At 38.9% G+C, this 21,961-nt stretch overlaps 1 protein-coding gene across 3 annotated transcripts in view; it reads left to right on the forward strand.

The window, feature by feature from the left end:
- The window catches only part of LOC114646179 (growth arrest-specific protein 2), a 181,875-nt gene that overhangs the window by 11,154 nt on the left and 148,760 nt on the right, over positions 1–21,961 (forward strand). The window contains exons 1-2 of one of the 3 annotated variants that reach the window (XM_051923139.1): positions 453–674; positions 2,377–2,540. The exons of 1 other annotated variant lie outside the window; for it this stretch is intronic. In XM_051923139.1, the coding sequence (XP_051779099.1) occupies positions 2,396–2,540 (145 nt within the window). In that variant the 5' untranslated portion in view covers positions 453–674; positions 2,377–2,395. Of the gene's footprint in view, positions 1–452; positions 675–2,376; positions 2,541–21,961 lie in introns of those variants that run through there. One more of the 3 variants, XM_028794212.2, reaches the window with a different exon arrangement.

Consider the following 21,961-nt stretch of genomic DNA (forward strand, 5'->3'; position numbering starts at 1 on the left):
TTATCTAGTAATAAATGTCATTGACTGAAACATCCGTTAAAATATTACTTTCATTTTATGATATTTCTCAATTACTTTGATTATTTTAGCTTATTTCTTAAAATAACTGCCTCCATTTTTAGTTACTTACCTGAACAGTCAAACTGCAGTACACTTAGTGTATATGTTCTGTTTTGTGGCCTTAATAATTTTTGTCCCTTCATTAAACAACAGATAAGCTTACCCTACCAACTGTTTACAGCAAGTAACTAGCCTAGTTAAATAACCATGGATATTAAAAAAAAAAAAAAAAAAAGTTTGTGTTTCACTGCAAACTGAAGTGAAATTCTAATCGGTACTGTTCTTTTAAAAAGATAAATGCTCTACTGTATTGTAGCAGATGGTATGAAAAGCTCCCTGTTCTCTCTTCAGAAAGGGGGGAGGAATTTAACTGACAGGGTTATTGAAAAAGTTACATGTCATTAGGTGTACTGTAAACTATCCTGGGCAGAGCCCATGAGGTGGACAATGCGGCTTAGAATTGGAGATTCCTCTCTCAACTCTTAATACATTGACACAGAAGCTGTGAGTACAGGCTGTGCACAGCAGGCATTTAAGAGAAACAGCTCCTCTTCAGCCTTTACCCAAGACCTAAGACATAATACTCTACTGTCCTTCTGGTAGCCAAGATTGAGGTACATGTAACTTCTTATGCTTTATGTTTGCTGGGTGAACTAGCTTTGTACAATGTATTACACATGATGGTGACTGAATGTTTGATTTTGTTTCTACTAATGTCTTTATACATTTTTACGGCAACTCAGAAAACATTGACATGCTGCCGGTATTGATGGGTGTCTTGTTAGTCTTATTGAAGAATGTATGCATTAAGGCTGAGAGTGTTGGGTGCTTTTAAGTATAAGTACTTAAAATGAAATTTAATACTCAGCAGCAATTAAAAGCAAAGTTGCTTCGGCGTTTTCCTGTATCCTGTAGCTCATATGTTGTGATTGATTAAAATGATTAAAAATATATTTTTATTATTGTAACGTTTATAACTCACCTTTTCTAATTGAAAAGTATTGTGCTGTCATACTGGGTGAATACTTTGCATCTTATCATGGAATAATATTTAATCTGAAGACATTCTTGGAAAAATTATCACACAATATTATTATATTTAAATAATACATTTTGTCATTAATTCTATTTAAAGACACTGGCATAATTGATGTGTAGAGCACTTTTCAATTATAGCTCATCCCCAATAAAAGTGGTTACAAATAATAGTCCATTTTATATAGCATCTTTCAGTGCAATATTAAGTGTTTTATAGCTGCAATACACTATTTTAACATAATGTTTTATAGGAAGCACCTTAAAAAGATGACACACAGAAAACTTTCCTCTTCACTCTGTACACCTCCAACTATGAACAAAATATCAGCAAAACGAAGGTACTGGTATTTTACTTTTGCTGTACCAAAGAGCCTCTATGTCCAGTCAATATTCAGGGAATGGATATAGAAGTGATGCACTCCTACAAGTACTTAGGGGTACAAATCAATGACATGTTGGACTGGTCTTGCAACACAGAAGAAATATTGTATATAAGAAAGGGCAGAGCCAGTTTTTATTTTCTTAGGAGTCAGGTGTGCCTCTAATGTGGGTAGTGACATCCTTCACATCGACAACTATGCAATGGTCACTGTGATTTTGTTCACTGTGGTGTGCTGGGCTGGTAGCATTATTTCAAGAGAGACCCACCAAATCAACAAGCTAATCAAAAAGGGAAGGATCAGTTATGAGATGCAGTCTGGATTTTCTGGAGAAAGAAGCAAAGGAGAAGATGTAAACAAAACTGTGTGCCATTATGAACAATGCTGCACATCCTCTCTGTGACACACTAACACTGAGGACTTTCACTAACAAATTATTCTGCAAAAGTGTGTCATGTAACACTTCTGGGGCTTCTTTATACCAACAGTAATACGCCTGCATAATGCCTCACTGTGACTATGACTGCCAAGTTAGAGGTTTTTCTTTCTTTTTAATTTTCTTCTTTTTTATTCATTCTGGTTTTTTACAATTGTTAATAATTATTTAACACCACTAGGTGAAAATGCTAGTTTTAAAATAGCAGTCTTTATACTAGGAAAATGTTACTCAATGTTAATGTAGTATAACATGTGACTAACACTTCACTCCAGGATCTACTAAGTTTCATCCACAGAACCTGAATATTGATTAAACATCCAAAATTTCAGGTTCTGTGATTTCTTGAAGTACTGTATATTTACTAGACACTTAGAGATGTTTCCATGCAACCTAAAGTGATACAAGATTGCTTACCTCAGTGTTTCTGTGCTTTTTTTTTTTTTTTTTTTTTTACAACAGATCTGTTTGTTGGTTCACCATGTCTAGTGCCTTAAGCTCCAAAGAGTTCAGAGGGCCCAGTCTTGCAGATGTTAACCAGTACAGCCAATGGTTGGCTAGCCGACATGAAGCCAGTCTTCTGCCCATGAAGGAGGACCTAGCTTTGTGGCTTACCAGCTTTTTGGGTATGTTTTTCATTGAGACCCGGAAAGAGTGAGATTTTGGTTGCTCAATAGTGTAAGCAGTAACAGACACAAATAAGTAGCATTTCATTCCTCTGTTTATTTTGCAACATGCATTGTAATGTGGCAAAACTCTGTTCTCTGAAAGATATTCTATCAAACAAATGGTTCACTTTTTTATTTTATTTATTTATTTTTAGTGAAAATGGTCTTTGCTGCTAAGACTTAGGCAGGATTTATTTTTTACTATCATTTAATTAGGGAAATTCTTCCATCTAATCTAAAGGAAATTGAATTACTTAATTCCGTTCATTCATTCGATTTTCAATATTTGATTGTTCTGTTCAGAGTTGTAGCAGTATGTGATGAAGCCAAAACAAACTGAGAAATAACCTGGGGAGAAAATGTCAGTACATTGTAGAGCACCCTCAAACATATCTTCATCACGTGGAATTTAGAATCCCTCTTCCTTTCAAATCAAAATAATTGCATGTCCTCAAATTGTCAGAAGAGACTGAAATGAAAAAGAAAAGCATCATTTCATTGTTAAAATCCAAATTTGTTTGATTTCTTGTAGATATAATTTCACAAATTCTAAATTTACTTGCACCAATACCTGAAACCAGGCCATGGGTAATTTTTGTAATTTTAATAATTGGAAAGAATGGCATGTCAATCATATTTAAAAATATTAGTTATTTTTTATGTGTTCCTTTCCTTCTTCATGTAGAATTGATATAAAATTTTACTTACCATAATATGAACTGTTTTCTATCAAATAATGGAGATATTATTGCTTCTAATTTAAAATAAAGAAAAAATCGTAATTTTCATTTTGATAAAATGGGGTAAAAATTATTTTTCTACCAAATTTTGTTTAGTCCCACATATAAAGCAGACTATATACAGCATATGCATGTATACATGTATTTGTGTATGGGTGGGTGTATGTGTGTGTACATATAAATATTGTGGCCTTTTGGGGGCACCACCAAGCCCAAAACACCATAGACAACTACACAACACAGACAAATACAAATACAAATACAAGTAACTTTATTTAAGCCAATACCTTCACAAGTGTCCAATTTCCTCCTTTTCAGACAATATAACAAAGTCATAAGCTCATTTTCCTCCTTCCTACTCGCCTTCCACATGGTCTTATCAGCGTCTCTTCCCAACTCTGAATCCTGAGGCATGAAAAGTGGCTTCTTTTATGCCTCAGTGGAAGTACTTCCAGTGCCACAACAGTGCATTTTGGAAGCACTTACTGTTAGGTAGAAGCTCTTCTAAGAAGGCATAATGCTTCCCTGCAGCTTCTCATGGTGGCACCCAAGAGCCCTGATAGGACTCTCCCATAAGACTACAATTGCCATCCTGCCTTGTGGGTATGCATATGGGGGTTTTGGTGGGATACTGCCATTGTATTTACTGGGGGGAGACCATGAACCCGGAAACAGCCACCATCTACTAAACATCCCAGCTGGCATACTAGTCCTTCTCTGTCCTTCCATTCTTTCCTCCCTCCATGGTAAGGCACCAGCCTCCATCCTAGTCAGGATGCAGAGCATTGACTGTGGCACTGTATATTTAAACTTGTATGTCCCTGATTGATACATCAATATATTGACAAGAAATTCTTGATTATTTGTAGACAACCAAGAAAAAATGTTTTAACTTAATCATGAAATAAATCTTAAAAAACACAATAATGTTTTGCATTCAATAGTCTTAAGTGGCCATTATAATTCTGGTCTATGGTGAAAAAAAAAATATTTTTTTGAAACAGATAAACACTTGAGTGTAGTGCTTTCTCAGTCTCACCAACAAGTGTACAGTAGACAGTGTAGGTAGTGACAAAGTACATAAAATTAAGCACTATTTGCTCTGTTAGAAGTTGTAAAAACATAAAAAGAGATCTTGAAAGAGGAATGCTTTGTGCAAAAAGTTATGCTGATTAGCATGTAGTTTTAATTTGAAAATGTCGCTTAAGAAGATGTACTTCAAAAAAAAGAAGCTGACTGGCTTTCACACATACGCAGAATAGAAAAGTGGGTTGTGTTTGATGCCCCCATTTTGAAGAAGTTGAGAATATTAGTGCAATAAAGGGTATGTAAAGAAACAAATTTTAATAATTTGTTAGCTTTGTGCTCTCTAGCAAAATTGTGCACAATATATTGCCTCACTCCTAGACTGCATCAGAGTGCTATGTTTGAGCCATATAGTGTGAGTTATTTGGAGATTCATTCCATGTTATTGTGGGTTGTCCTTTTTACAACTGAAAGCTATGTGATTCTAATTTGAATACTGTTCTGTATCAATTTAGGTAGTTCATAGCTGATATGTTCTTTATGTCAGAGGTTGGCCAAGAGGCTTACAATTTACACAACATTTAATGTTGTGTTTTTCCAGGTGATGATAGTAGAAATGAATTCTGAATCAAATACAAATTGAGCAGACCAGGTACCAAAAGGTTTTGAAACTAGGATTCAGTATCAGTTGTTCAGTTTTTCAGAGAATGCCTACAGTGTTGCATTGCCTGGTAGAAGTCCCACCTGTGATTTGAAAAGAAAAAAAAAAATTGTCAGATAAATGTTGAAGAATATATCCAGCTCAAGGGTGTACTCATCCATCCATCCATCCATTTTCCAACCCGCTGAATCCAAACACAGGGTCACGGGGGTCTGCTGGAGCCAATCCCAGCCAACACAGGGCACAAGGCAGGAACCAATCCCGGGCAGGATGCCAACCCACCGCAGGACACACACAAACACACCCACACACCAAGCACACACTAGGGCCAATTTAGAATCACCAATCCACCTAACCAGCATGTCTTTGGACTGTGGGAGGAAACCGGAGTGCCCGGAGGAAACCCACACAGACACGGGGAGAACATGCAAACTCCACGCAGGGAGGACCCGGGAAGCGAACCCAGGTCCCCAGGTGTCCCAACTGTGAGGCAGCAGCGCTACCCACTGCGCCACCGTGCCACCAGGGTGTACTCAGTATGCAGTAAATACTATGCTCACTCAAATTCACACAAAGTCACTGGGCTGTACCTCTGCTTTCAAAAATTAAAAAAAAAATCATGCCATTAACTGGGTGGAGAAGAAGTGAGCCCACTTTATCACCATGAAGGTACTGGTATGCTTAGGTGCCCTGTGTAATTTTTCATAGTCTTACTATTTTGTGTTAAAAAATGCTTTAGTTGCCTCACATTTTTATGGAATCGTTTTGTTCACCCCACTGAATTAAAGCTGAAAGTCTACACTTCAACTGCATCTGAGTTGTTTCATTTAAAATTCATTGTGGTAATGTACAGAACCAAAATTAGAAAAAAGTTGTCTCTGTCCAAATATTTATAGACCTAACTGTATATTACAGGTGGCCACTTGCATAAGTTGTTCACCCAGTTTGCCAGCTGGTGTGGATTTGGGGTCATTACTCTATCCAATAATAATAAATAAGTGGACTTGTACTCCAATACTGGCTGTGTGTTTATCACTGAGTTATCTCAACCTGGTTAATTCTAAAATTTACACCAGAAAAGGTCAGAGATCATGCATAAGGTGAATAGACAGATGGTAGAAATCCTGAGTACATGACAGCAGCATCATGGGTCAAAGCTTGCTTGTTTCCTGGAAGCTAGATATTGCAGAGGAAACCCACACGGGCATAATTAGAACATGCCAGTTCCACACTATGACCTGGCCCCATATTTGAACCGTTATGTTAAATGATAATGCTAATCATTTTGCAAAAGTCCAGATTACAGATGTTTTTTAAATGTATACTTTTATTAGTGTGCCTTATATTTTATTTAAGACCTTTATTATTTTGTTTTATGCTAACTACTACACTGCAGTGCACAGTACCTATTGGTTTAATTGAATGGTGCGCCTTTCATATGTTTAAGGGGGGCAGCATTTGATATTCACAGATTTCATTTTTTTGCAGTAGGTTTTTGGGATTAATTAATGATGATTATATGTGCAGAAAAATAATCAACACTATGTAAATAATATTAAAAATCAAAACTAATTCTTTATTCCTTTATCCCAGGCAGTTAACATTGATTACATTTATTCCAACAGGATTGTATTAAAATTATGCATTAAGTAAACCTATGCCCTATTAATGTCTTTTATTGATAAAAAGAGCAATGAACTCATCATCCATCCATTTTCTAAACCCACTTTTCCAGAACTAGGTCATGAGGAAGCATACACACATATGCACACACACACACACACACACACACACACACACACACACACCTGCATGTCTTTCAACTGTGGAAGAAAACCAGAGCACCAGAAGAAAACCCATGTGGACATAGGGAAAACATACAAACTCCATGGGAGTACCTGGGATGAGAACCCTGGTCTGCATGTTAGGAGGCAGTTGTGCTATCATTGCACCAACATACAACATGCATCCCATTATAATATGGTGTAAAAGACCAGGCCCCAGGCACAGACAGACAGACACCGCATGTCTTAAAACACAAACGTTTTATTTTCTTCACCCGTGGGCGCACGTCTTCCCCGTGACCCACAGGCAATACACAGTCCCACAAAAGCACAATTATCACCACAGCAACAATCCTTTCTCCTTTTTACCACCACCACTCCTCCTCCTCAAGCTTCGTCTCCTTCCTCCCAACTCTGGCTCTGTGAGTGGTGGTGGCTGGCCCTTTTTATAACCCACCCGGAAGCATTCCAGGTGCTTGACCACCTGGTTCTAATTGCACTTCCGGGTGGGGCTGAAGATTCGACCAGCCGGGCTGCAGACTCCATGCAGCTCCCCCCTAGCAGCCATCCGAGCCCCCAACCAGGCTGTGGAGGACTCCATCTCCCCTGGAGCCATGCGCTAGGTTGGGGAATCATCATCCGTGAGGGAGGCTACCATCAAGCGTGCCGGGGGAGGTATTGAACTGTCCATGGCTGCTCCCCCGGAACAGATGCAGCAGGGGCGTCCCTGCCGGGCATGGGACCCGGCTGTCCATTACATTGCCCCTCCCTCAGATGAGGCTTATGGGGCTCATCGGCCTGCCCCGTGAGGGCCGGTCCTCTCCAGGACAGGGAGTCGGGATCCGTGGCTCCGCAGCTCCGCAGCTGCACCCTGTGAAAATATAATTAACAGGTCTGGGGGTGCTGCCCCGACATTCCTGCCACTCGGACGTTCTCTCTGGACAACACCTCCAGACGTGGCCACCGTAGCCGCAGTTATAGCACACCGACCCCCTCCAGTTCGACCCTTGCACCCCTTTATACGGCCGTAAGACAGGCGCGGGCAGTCAGGGGGGGGAGTCGTTTGGCAGCTGATGTTCACCAGCTGCCTCTCCACACGCTCCTCTGCCACGCCGTCTGTCATCACGGCAGCGTCTTGTGTAGTGGACGGAGCGGCCTGGCAAGCTGTACTGATCATAATTGCAGCCGTTGTGCTCCGCCCCCTTTCCTCTACAGTACCGGTAATACTCACCTGTACCACTGCATCGGACTGGCTGGAGAATCCTGCGTCGCGCCGGCTCAACCACCCCAATACGGCTCTCAGAGGCGCGTCCGCAGTCTCCTCCAGCATCTTGATTACGCCCTTCAAGTCGCGCATAACCATACCATTTTCTAAACTCACTTAATCCTCAGTAGGGTCATGGGAGCTGAAGCATATCCCAGCACGAAAGGGCACAAGGCAGGAACAGTCCCCTGGACAGGGTGTCAGTCTATCACAATGCGATCATCCCTAATGGTTTAAAACTTGCTTCTTAAATAATTTGTGGCTAGTTGAAATTCTTTTACTCTTAATTTAATTTTGTCAGGATTGCACAAGAGTGTGTGAATTATTTCTGTAATACATGAAGACTGATAAGTAAGATTACTAGTTAACAGAAAAGGATATGCTTATAGTCATTATTTTGGTTTTGTTCCTTAATTGTCACCAAAGAACAGTGCAAGAAAAAGTCAACTCCAGTCAACTGTGGTATATGTGTAAAAAATATCATATGGTGCAATTAAATTGAAATTCCATTTTATACTGTCAAAGCATCCATTCTCCACACAGGTAGCAGGGTTTTGTAAATAATATTCAAATACTGAATTATATATCATTGTAAATTAAATGCTCTATTGCCATCTGTTTTAAAAGTTTTGCCCTGGTCTATACAAATATAGCCCGTGATTAAATAACAGCCACTGATATGTTGCTGTAGCCCTCAGAAACCAATATAACATTAAGTATTAAAAGCAAAAGATACGTAGCCAAATTATGGAATGTACATTTAGAAATGCACTCACGTAATAGATGCTGAACATCCTGTATAGGAAGAAGGGCAGAAGAGTTTTTTTTTTTTTATTGGTGGCTTCTGTGGAGGTCAGTGGGTAGCACTTTGAGAACTGAGAAAACCACTATATAAATGTAATGAATTATTATTATTAGTCATAAAATGTGCCTAGAATTTTATGAATGACTAAAACATAATACACAGAATAGAAGGCTACTTAATATATAAAGTAGAATAATGTTTGTGCCATAATGATGAGTCTTCCAACACACTGAGTAGGTATGCTGAAATAAGTAGTGATTTTCTGCAAACAGAAAGAGGTTTTCAACCATTTTTTTAAGAACATCGGTCTTAAGTAACATAAATCCCATTTTCCTGCTTGATCCAAGAATGCCAATATGAGTCATCAAGTCTTTTCCAACATTCTACAATGTTAAATTGTAGACAAAAGGCATTGTGATAACCCTTTGGATGTTCAGTATATAGAATTGGGCTTGCCGTCTAGTCAAAGTAATGAGGCATTTGGGAATTTGTTGTACACTTGGTTATAATACATTTATCAGCAAATTATTTATTATACATCATACTCTTTTTATTTTAATGTCATAAACAAGTAATGTAAGGTTCCTGCCCTGTGAAACTTAACATTGGATTAGGCAGGTTAAAATGTGGATAGATACAAATTTAAATTACATTTATAAAAATAAAATCTGAACCCTTCTCAATTATCACAATGGTTCTTACTAAAAAAGAATCAGACTGTACATACTGTATATACTCTATCTGAAATGAAATGAAGAGGCTTCTGTCTGCTGTCACATTCCCATATGTTGTATTGATTATTTCTGACCTCCTGCAGTATATGAAGATCTGCATGCCTTTTCTGGGAAATGTTATTTACAAAGTAATATTGTATGGTCTCACCTTTTAGCATCTGTGCCAGTCAGAGTGTAATATGATAGGTAAGGATTGAATTTAAAACCATTTGGCCTCAGATTAAATTCCACCCTCAAAATACACCCCATACTTATTTTGTATAGTTATGTTATATCATAATAAATGTGTATATGTTTGAAATAGTTTTTATTATGAAATGTACTGTAAAGCTGACTAAGCAACTGTAATGCATAAGCAGCCCAGTTTTAAGTCCCTAATTCTTAGTGATTTGTTTGGACAATGAGAGAAACATTCTTATATATAAACGTCTACGCTTGGAAGTGTGAGGCTACAGCATGAAGCTTAACGAGTCAGAGACAAACTCACTTAGCCGCTAATACGCAAACAAGGTTAGCACATCGGCAAAACGAAACCTCCGAGAAGAGAGAAACTCACTTACCAGCTGATAGACAACGGGGGCGGGCATGTCCATAAAACAAAACCGCCGACTCTGCATTTCAAATTTTTTTCTGACGATTTCAATAGTTTGTAGGAGCCCGGGTTTTTTACAGCACGGGCTCTTACAGCTAGTATAAAATAATTGTAGAACGGTGGATGGTAATTTAGCTGCTTTTTCCTAGAATTTTCAATAATACGGAGCAGAATATGGTGACATATTCTTTATATCTTAGCAAAACAGTATTTATGGATACTGAATAAAACATTTTATGGTACATTTGTAGGTTAAGCTCCCAATGTTAGATTTTTTACACTAAACTGTGGCTTGTCCTCATTATTTGTCTACCCCATATTCTTTTCATGGTAGTGATGTTTCATCAAATTGCAGTCATAAAAATATAGTATTGCTTTAGTTGTGGATTAGTTGTTTACTTCACTTTGTTAGACTATTTATCTCATTTAGAAATGTGTAGTTAAGGGTTTATCACATGACATATTCAGGATTTGTCCTAAAGTTACTTCTGTTGTGTTTGTGCAGGAATTTAGGCATATTTTTGTCAAAAACTAGCCCAGAGATGCAATAGCTTGCAACATGTTCGACTGAAAATTCAATATGCGAGAGGAAAATATGAAAATAGATTAGAGAAACCTGCACCTTCATGGTTTCTGAGTGGCAAGTAAGCCTATGCATTACCAGGTCTCAATGCCTAAATCAAATTTGGCAAAGAAATCTGATCGGATGTCTGTGGTATTTACATTACATGATCTAGATGTAGCCTGAGTGGTACATACACATTCAGCTTATGTGGAATATATGTATGAACATGCTGCACATTTGTTGTGATTTATGATACGTCAGGCATAAACATGAATTTCTAATATGTTTTTTTTTGATAATGCTCTTCAACTTTCTACATTTTAGAAGCAGAACTCTTTGTTCTAAACATGATGAATAAGTACAGAAGGGCTATTGCATCATATGCCTTAGCATTTTCTTCTATGAATTTCTCCACCTCCATTCAAAGAAGAATTTACATACACAACAGTAGTTAAGACTTCATTGTTAAGTGCTGTTATTACACCCAGTGGCAGAAGAACTTTTGAATAAGATTAATAACATTCAAATGTCTCAGCAGTAAAAATGTTGTTTCCTTGTTGTCATTTTTGTTGTCATTTTCTAACCTGCTAATTCCTGAATAGGGTCGTGGAGTGCTGGAGCCTATCCCAGCTAGCCTAGGGTGCAAGGCAGGAGCAATTCCCTGGACAGGGCGCCAGCCCATTGCAGGGTGAACACACACACAAACCAACTTCACACTAGTGCCAATTTAGTATAGCCAATGCATCTAACCTGCATGTCTTTGGACTGTGGGAGGAAACCAACGCAGACATGGGGAAAACATGCAGAAATACACGTAAAGGAGAACCTGGCATGAAAACATAGGTCTCCTTACTATGAGGCAGCAGTGCTACCACTACCCCACCGAGCCACCCATTTTAGTATTTCACATCAACAACAACAACAACAACATTTATTTATATAGCACATTTTCATACAAATAATGTAGCTCAAAGTGCTTTACATGATGAAGAAAAAGAGAAAAAAAAAACAAAGTAAGAATTAAAATAAGACAACACTAATTAACATAGAATAAGAGTAAGGTCCGATGGCCAGGGAGGACAGAAAAAACAAAAAAACTCCAGAGGGCTGGAGAAAAAAAATAAAATCTGCAGGGGTTCCAGACCATGAGACCGCCCAGCCCCCTCTGGGCATTCTACCCAATATAAATGAACAGTCCTCTTTGTATTTAGGGTTTTCATGGAAGGACTTGATGATGATGGTCATGTAGACTTCTGGCTTTTAATCCATCAATGTAGGAACATCATGGTGCTTTGATTAGAAAACCGGGAAAAGAAACAGAAGAGAAAGTAGGGGTTAGTACGAATTTTAGAGCCACCATGAATAGTTATGATAATTAATTGAATATACAGAGCATCAGGATTAAACTAAATTGAAGTTATGAGAAAGCCATTGTCTCCCGCTTATCCGAGGTCGGGTCGCGGGGGCAGCAGCTTGAGCAGAGATGCCCAGACTTCCCTCTCCCCGGCCACTTCTTCTAGCTCTTCCGGGAGAATCCCAAGGCGTTTCCCAGGCCAGTCGAGAGACATAGTCCCTCCAGCGTGTCCTGGGTCTTCCCCAGGGCCTCCTCCCGGTTGGACGTGCCCGGAACACCTCACCAGGGAGGCGTCCAGGAGGCATCCTGATCAGATGCCCGAGCCACCTCATCTGACTCCTCTCGATGCGGAGGAGCAGCGGCTCTACTCTGAGCCCCTCCCGGATGACTGAGCTTCTCACCCTATCTTTAAGGGAAAGCCCCAGACACCCTGCGGAGAAAAACTCATTTCAGCCGCTTGTATTCGCGATCTCGTTCTTTCGGTCACTACCCATAGCTCATGACCATAGGTGAGGGTAGGAAACATAGATCGACTGGTAAATTGAGAGCTTCGCCTTGCGGCTCAGCTCCTTTTTCACCACGACAGACCGATGCAATGCCCGCATTACTGCGGATGCCGCACCGATCCGCCTGTCGATCTCACGCTCCATTCTTCCCTCACTCGTGAACAAGACCCCGAGATACTTGAACTCCTCCACTTGGGGCAGGATCTCGCTACCAACCCTGAGAGGGCACTCCACCCTTTTCCGGCTGAGGACCATGGTCTCGGATTTGGAGGTGCTGATTCTCATCCCAGCCGCTTCACACTCGGCTGCGAACCGATCCAGAGAGAGCTGAAGATCATGGCCTGATGAAGCAAACAGGACAACATCATCTGCAAAAAGCAGTGACCCCAATCCTGAGCCCACCAAACTGGACCCCCTCAACACCCTGGCTGCGCCTAGAAATTCTGTCCATAAAAGATATGAACAGAATCGGTGACAAAGGGCAGCCCTGGCGGAGTCCAACTCTCACTGGAAACGGGTTCGACTTACTGCCGGCAATGCGGACCAAGCTCTGGCACCGATCGTACAGGGACTGAACAGCCCTTATCAGGGGCGCCGGTACCCCATACTCTCGGAGTACCCCCCACAGGATTCCCCGAGGGACACGGTCGAATGCCTTTTCTAAGTCCACAAAACACATGTAGACTGGTTGGGCAAACTCCCATGCACCCTCCAGGACCCTGCTAAGGGTATAGAGCTGGTCCACTGTTCCGCGACCAGGACGAAAACCACACTGTTCCTCCTGAATCCGAGGCTCGACTATCCGACGGACCCTCCTCTCCAGGACCCCTGAATAGACTTTTCCAGGGAGGCTGAGGAGTGTGATCCCTCTGTAGTTGGAACACACCCTCCGATCCCCCTTCTTAAAGAGGGGGACCACCACCCCGGTCTGCCAATCCAGAGGCACTTTCCCTGATGTCCATGCGATGTTGCAGAGGCGTGTCAGCCAAGACAGTCCTACAACATCCAGAGCCTTGAGGAACTCCGGGCGTATCTCATCCACCCCCGGGGCCCTACCACCAAGGAGTTTTTTGACCACCTCGGTGACCTCAGTCCCAGAGATGGGGGAGTCCACCAGGCTCTGCTTCCTCATTGGAAGGCATGTTAATGGGATTGAGGAGGTCTTCGAAGTATTCCCCCCACCGACCCACAACATCCCGAGTCGAGGTCAGCAGCGCACCATCCCCACCATATACAGTGTTGACAATGCACTGCTTCCCCTTCCTGAGACGCCGGATGGTGGACCAGAATCTCCTCGAAGCCGTCCGAAAGTCATTCTCCATGGCCTCCCCAAACTCCTCCCACGCCCGAGTTTTTGCCTCAGCAACCACCAAAGCCGCATTCCGCTTGGCCTGCCGGTACCTATCAGCTGCCTCCGGGGTCCCACAGGACAAAAGGGTCCTGTAGGACTCCTTCTTCAGCTTGACGGCATCCTTCACCGCCGGTGTCCACCAGCGGGTTCGGGGATTGCCGCCACGACAGGCACCGACCACCTTACGGCCACAGCTCCGGTCAGCTGCCTCAACAATAGAGGCACGGAACATGGCCCATTCGGACTCAATGTCCCCCACCTCCCTCGGGATGTGGTCGAAGTTCTGCCGGAGGTGGGAGTTGAAGCTACTTCTGACAGGGGGCTCTGCCAGACGTTCCCAGCAGACCCTCACAACACGTTTGGGCCTACCACGCCTGACCGGCATCCTCCCCCACCATCGAAGCCAACTCACCACCAGGTGGTGATCAGTTGACAGCTCCGCCCCTCTCTTCACCCGAGTGTCCAAGACATGTGGCCGCAAGTCCGACGACACGACCACAAAGTCGATCATCGAACTGAGGCCTAGGGTGTCCTGGTGCCAAGTGCACATATGAACACCCCTATGCTTGAACATGGTGTTCGTTATGGAAAGTAATGTGTTTTTAGCATGCACTAAAAAAAGTAAAGAAGGCATTTCCTTGTATAAAATTCTGATTTGACAGTTTAAATTCAGACTGGTTATGGGTGATTTGAATGAAAACGGAATGGAGTATTGGACATGAAAGTGGACTGTATTTTGTTTAAAAAAATAGGACACCATGTGGGTTTTGGCAAAATTTGATCAGTGTCGGATATGTGAGAAATAGGAATCAGGTCACATCCAAGTGGTAGTGTTAGGGTAACTTTTTAAACAGAGGTGACTCTATGTATATACTGTATAATGTTATAGATTTACATCATGAAAGGACACAACTTTTGTACTAGTTATAAATGTATATTTTATAAGATCACATAGATTTATTTTTCTGTACTTATTCTTAATGTTCTTATTTGATTTTTTTCTTTTTTTGTAAATTTCTCCTTGACATCTTGTAAAGCAATTTGAGCTAATCTTTGTAGGAATATGTTCTATATAAATAAATGCAAGTCTTGATCCATACACATTGACATAAATAATGAACTGAAGATAACAGTTTTTCAATATTAAAATATTGCTTTTGTTAGTATAATTTATAATGTTTAGGGACTTTGGGTGCATCAATGGCACTAGGATTAACATTTGGACAAAATAAAAGTTAGCAGCACTCCTGACACAGGTACAGGTACAACCTTTGTGTGTAGTTTTCAAAAGATGACTGATATTGATACCAAAAGGGTAAATTCCAGTGTGAGTCATGCTGGGAGCAAATAAATCTGTAAATGTCTAAATTGCAACCAAAATTTTAGGTTTGTGACCATCTAGTTGAACTTGATGACACCTGTATTATTTATAAGTCTTAGTATGACCATACTGAAACAAGCTAGTAAACAAATTAGCTTTTGCCTTCTCTATTAGTTGTTACAAAAATAGATCTTTTTGATTCCACTAAGACATTTTGAAATGTGGACTAAAGAATTTTGCTTGTTTATCTTTTACTGCATTTCTGTTAGTCAAATTATATAACTAAGAACAATAAAATATATTTTTCCTACAAAGCAGCACTAACACAGTACTTAAACGTACCATAGATAAACACAGTGTATTTAAGCATTTACTCTACACATTCTAATCACATTTTCTGGATCTGCACAGTAAGTGCTGCTGAGAAAATAGACTTAAAACAGGGAAGAAAATGATTCTCGTTATGAGCTCACATACATTATTGCAGCCCATAATTTCTGGTGACACAGTAAACATTTTCATTCCTATTAAACAATCAGTTGGCTGGACATTTTAATTGGTAGTTCTGCTGTACAGTTATAAAAATAACACTACCCCCCCCCCCCCTCCCTTATTGTACTAGTACTACACATTAGTATACTTTAAGAACTGGATTATTTAAGAAATAACAATGTAGCAAGATTACAAAGCAGCAGTGTACCTATGTAAATCTATTTTGCACTTTTAAAATAAGGTATAGGTGCTGTCATACTTCAAATACAAAAATAGCCTTTTCTTCACAAATGACTATTATTTTCATTTTTATGTTTCATTTTTTAACATCCAAACATTACAATGGCATTCTACTCAATCAAACAAGTAATAATAACATAACAAATAACAATTATAGCAACAATCATTTGCTTCAAAATCAACATAGAGAAAACAAAGGAAAAATAGAAATACAAAGGTGAAAAAAAGTTAATTCTGTTGCCCCTTTCCTGCCTTTTCTGTTGCATTACAGGTTGCTTTTGACTTATATCTTGACTTATTACTGTAGTTGAGTGATGACGTTTCATGCACATTCTAAATAAACAATAAGGATACTTTGCCTTTTTGTGAAAAAGTGTGTTCATTGCATTAAATATTTGTTTTAAGTTGAATGCTTTTGGAAAGCAGTTTCCATTGAATTCCATGCTTTTTTTCTTTCTCGTGCTTTCTTTATGTGCAGATGGCTGTCATGGTCATAAATTTTAATGGCTTTGAATGTAACCATTCCCCATATGGCTATAGGAAGAGGCATTTTATTTGACAATCTTCTTTATTGTTTCAGAATTAACAGGTATGGATGTGTGCCTGAATTCCCCTGTGATGGACTGATATTCTATCTATGGCTGGTAGCTTTTAGGATAGGCTCCAGCTTTTCGCTGTTCTAAAACAGAAAAACAATTTCACAAAATTAATCGATTAGATGGATGTTAGTTATAAAGACAGGCATGTTAGGGTAATCAATATTTTTAAACTGTCCCTGTGTAAGTGTAGGTGGTGTGCATTATTGGGTCCTCAGATGGACTGGCACATGATACTGCTGTATAGACCTAAGCCACCCATGATACTGAATTGGTTAAATCAGGTGTTATGTTGTTTTTTTTAAGTATAACCTCATTTAATACCTAATCCTTCTACTGGTTACAGTACCTATACATACTATAAATATTAATCTGATAGTAATTAACAGAATAATAACACTTGACATGTTGTTGTAATATTTGAATACACTATTTGTTTTCTGTTTAATTGCATGTATTTTCTGTTCTCTCTGTGTCTTATCCTTTCAATAGTTTATTTGTTAACAACAGATGACACTTTTTTCTATTCTTGCATACTTTTTATGTACAGTATTTCTGGTTGCAGAACTCGCTGTATTGTAAAGGTCTGACTTTAAATTAAACATCCAGTGGTACCAAAGATATATACTGTTTCAGAGACTACAGTTTTATGCCTCACTCTTCTCCTTTAATAAAATACCCTGAAAATAAAAGAGAATATCTTTGAACCATCCCGAGTCTGCATAATATCGAGAAGAAAGTGTAACAATGATGATAATGTACTTATTTAGACTAATTACGTTTGTGTGTTTTTATTTGACATTACACTTGCATTTGTTGTTTGCACCATTTCTTTCTTTTGTTTCCAGCTCTTCACAATTTCTGCTGCTGCTGCAACCACCAGATCTGCCAGTTCAATTTAAGAAAAGAATATCCTTTCCTGTTTTCTGGTCTGGTAGGCAGTGGTGACTTTGCAGTATGGTAATTGTTAAAGGAACCAAATAGCACTAAACCCTCAATAATCAGGAAAAAAAGCAGGTGAAATGCTCATGAGAATTGAAGTGTTGGGTTTTGTATCATCCTTTTAAAATTACTGAACATACTTAATTGTTTTAGTGTCCTTAAATAGTAGAACTTGATTTTTTTTTCTAGCTATTGTGTTGTTTAACATGCCACATGATCTGGTAATCTGTTTTTTTTTTTTTTTTCTTTTTTGTTAACTGCAAGAGTGGCACATATGGGAAATCTAGTGCTTTGCAGTAAGGAGGTTGTGAGTTCACTTCTTAAGTCTTCCCTGTGTGGAGAGCACTTCGAGTAATGAGAAAAGCGCTATATAAATATAAAGAATTATTATTATTATTATAGTGCAGCCACCTTTTTTTACTCTGAATGGTTTACAACCCTCCCCGTGTCTGCGTGGGTTTCCTCCAGGTGCTCCGGTTTCCTCCCACAGTCCAAAGACATGCAGGTTAGGTGCATTGGCGATCCTAAATTGTCCCTACTGTGTGCTTGGTGTGTGTGTGTGTGTGGGTGTGCGTGTGTTTGTGCCCTGCGGTGGGCTGGCGCCCTGCTCAGGGTTTGTTCCTGCCTTGCGCCCTGTGTTGGCTGGGATTGGCTCCAGCAGACCCCCATGACCCTGTGTTAGGATATAGCGGGTTGGACAATGACTGACTGACTGGTTTACTACCATAGGAAATGTGGCAAGTCAAATGTATATTAATACACATCTCTTTAGGAATAGTGATATCAGTACAAATTAAACTCAGGTATCAACACTTGATGTAATGTGAATAACCTAGAGATCCGGGGTGGCTTGGAGCATAATACACACCTATTCTTTTTCTGAACATGTATTATAGTGATGTTGGAAGCATTTGTGACCAGAAAGAATTCAACACTGAGAGGTGTGCTAGTCATAGGCTCCACACACACACTCTTTTTTCTATTTGCAGATGCCTGTTAACCTATTGTGCATTTTTTTACAATGTGGGGGAAAGAAAGAAAGATAAACATAACTAAAGAGTAAGCAGACAAACAAATCAAACCCAGGTCACTGAAGTTGTGAGGAAATGGCTGTAACTACAAAGTCACTGTGATACCCCTCCTATAATTAATCAGAGCAAATATTCTTAGTCCCACTATGGCTCAGCTGGATAGAGAGTGGAAGGAGGGCCAGAGCTGGAAGGTGAGTGAGGAGAACATAAGCAATTGAGTAGCCAGGGCAGAGGTATCTGTCATTTTTTTTATCCTTGGTTGTACTTTATTCCCCTGTGTTGTTTATTCCTTCTTTTGTGACTAAACCCCTTTTTTATTATGTTGGATTCCTGCGTTGGTGTTTTGGATTTGGGATTGGGATCAGTACCTACAGATCGTTCAAGGTATTCTCTTCAATCCTTCCATAGCTCGTATCACACAGTTCTGGTATAAGTTTAGAAGTCTAGAACTATTTTTATACTTTTTATAATTGACAGATCAAAACAGCACACTGGACACCATATGTGCCTTTATATGATGATATATACCATAAGCATAATATCTTTTGGCTTGCACTCTTGATTGTGCTATTATTCCCCACCACTTTAGTATTCAGAGTCAGTTATTTGTATTGGTTATTTACAACTCATTTATTTGCAACTCCTAGCATCACATTGTTTTGCATTATGAGTCAATTAAATTCTATTTATATAGTCATATGAAAAAGTTTTGGAACCCCTGTCAGCCTGAATAATAATTTACTTTCAACAAAAAAGATAACAGTAATATGTCTTTCATTTCCTAGGAACATCTGAGTACTGGGGTGTTTTCCGAACAAAGATTTTTAGTGAAGCAGTATTTGGTTGTATGAAATTAAATCAAATGTGAAAAACTAGCTGTGCAAAAATTTGGGCACCCTTGTAATTTTGCTGATTTTAATGCATGTAACTGCTCAATACTGATTACTTGCAGCACCAAATTGGTTGGATTAGCTTGTTAAGCCTTGAACTTCATAGACCGGTATGTCCAATCATGAGAAAAGGTATTTAAGGTGGTCAACTACAAGTTGTGCTTCCCTTTGACTCTCCTCTGAAGAGTGACATCATGGGATCCTCTAAGCAACTCTCATTAAAGGCAATAGGAGGCGTCTAGAGGCTGTTATATTTGCAAAAGAAGGCTCAGCTAAGTATTGATGTAATATATCTGTTGGGGTGCCCAAATTTATGCACCTGTCTAATTTTGTTATGATGCATATTGCATATTTTCTCTTAATCCAATAAACTTAATGTTACTGCTGAAATGCTACTTTTTCCTTAAGGCATGTCATATATTAAAAAGGAAGTTGCTACTTTGAAAGCTCAGCCAATGATAAACAAAAACCCAAAGAATTAAGAGGGGTTCCCAAACTTTTTCATATGACTGTATGTAAATTGTTATATTTATGTACATGGAAATAGTTTGCCACTAAATTTTATACATGAAAATCTGTAGAAACTTACTGACTTGAGGGCATCTCCAAATACACTTAATTTAGTGTTAATTTTAAATGTAACATAGTTTTTAATACTTTTCTATGTAATTCATTTTTGTAAATTTAAAAAACCAGAGCCTTTTGGCAATCCCCTTCCATACCATACCTTTGACATTTCATAATTCTGAAAGTGATTGAAACATGATATCCTGGTTAATTCTGTTTAAGCAAATTCTATAATCCCTGCCTTTTGTGTAAAAAGGCCTCTGCACAGTATCCTACATGGAACTACTCACTAACATATAGGTTAGTTGCTTCCTGTTTAAAAATATTTTAGTTGTACTGATTGGGTTTCACCTGGGCTGATTTGATTGCCTTTTTTTTCTTTTCAAAATTCAGATTCTTTTGTAAACTTATTACTGCTATCGAGTGGTCTGTTCATTTATAACTCAGAGGACTGGGGCAATTAAAATACAGTATATTGAACAATTATTGACTTTGACAGCTACGAACACTCTTTAAGAGTTCTAAGTTTGTGTTGTGAAATGATGCAGTTATTTTTGTGCAAATCTCCATGAAAGAGTGGATTGGTGACGTTTTCTCAACTGACCAACTTAAATAATAGTCATTGGGGGTGGCCTGTCTGTGTACGGTTTAGTCCACGCTGCTGAGTGTAGGTTTTTTTCCTATTTCGAACAGTTTTAGGAAGCATCTTCCATAGTGTAGTACATAGCAAAGCACAGCTGTGCAAATTAATTTTCATCAGTACAGTTTATATGTTTGTAGATTACTTTAACATTAAGAAAGAAATTTATAAAAATGATTAAAAAAATATTTTCCACACAATAACATAATAAAGTCATCACTGGCTTTTCACAGGGATTGGTTCCATGACCTCACACAAAAATGTGAAATTTACAATTATCAGACAACTTCCTATAAACAACACCTCAGCAGCCACCACCAGCACAACTCGCACACACAACTCTTAAGTTTTACTTAATATAACCTTAAAAGCATAGTTATTAAAAGTCTTTCATAATAAGTAAAAAAAAACCTCATATGCATACTTAATAAAATATCTCATTAGAAATCAAAATATTTTCTGTTATCTAGACTGTTGTGCAGTGATTAATATTTCTGTTAACATTGCCAGCTGGGTCAGTGTGTGGGTTTCACACATTCACATTGTGTCTGAGTTGTGATTATTTCAGATGGTTTCATTAGGTTATTTGAACGTTTTATAATGTGCTTAAATGCTATCTGATCAGACACTTTGCAGCTTTTGGTGCATCAACAGAAGATGTTTTTTAAATGTTGTTTTTGTTCCTTAGTAATATAGCAAAAATTAGACTTTAATTAAATTATTAAAAATTAAAATTAACTTGTTTGTGCCATATTTACGGTCCACAGAAGTAAAGGAATGTTCTGCTTTTGTTATACAGTATTCAGAAATTACACTTGTTTTATCAGCAGGCTCACTCGCTTTAGAACTTTGAGCACATTTTTTGTACTTACAGAGACCTGGAAGTGCAATGAATGTTCATGCAGGTTACTGTTTTAGTCCACACCAAATCATAAAACCAATTAGGTATCACTAACTTGCATTTGATAAATTTGCACAAGTATTTACAGCAAAAAACAGCTGGCTCTAATCTTTTACCAATAAATCGGTGCATTATTAGTTTATAAAGTGTATTTTCAACTTTTTATCAAATTATTTTATATCCCCATGCTGATTGACTGCTTGATTGTTTTACTACTTCTAACACACTGAAAGACCTTTAGATTTGACTATAATATTATCTCCTTCTCCAAAAGTTGTTTTGCATTTCCTACTTCTTTTTAATTTTCGTTGTCATGTGCTCAGATGTATTTCATTTGTTACTGTTCAGATTTTTTGGTATATGTTTTGTGATATTTT

Source organism: Erpetoichthys calabaricus, chromosome 2 (assembly GCF_900747795.2).
Source record: "Erpetoichthys calabaricus chromosome 2, fErpCal1.3, whole genome shotgun sequence".
NCBI classification, from domain to species: Eukaryota; Metazoa; Chordata; class Cladistia; order Polypteriformes; family Polypteridae; genus Erpetoichthys; species Erpetoichthys calabaricus.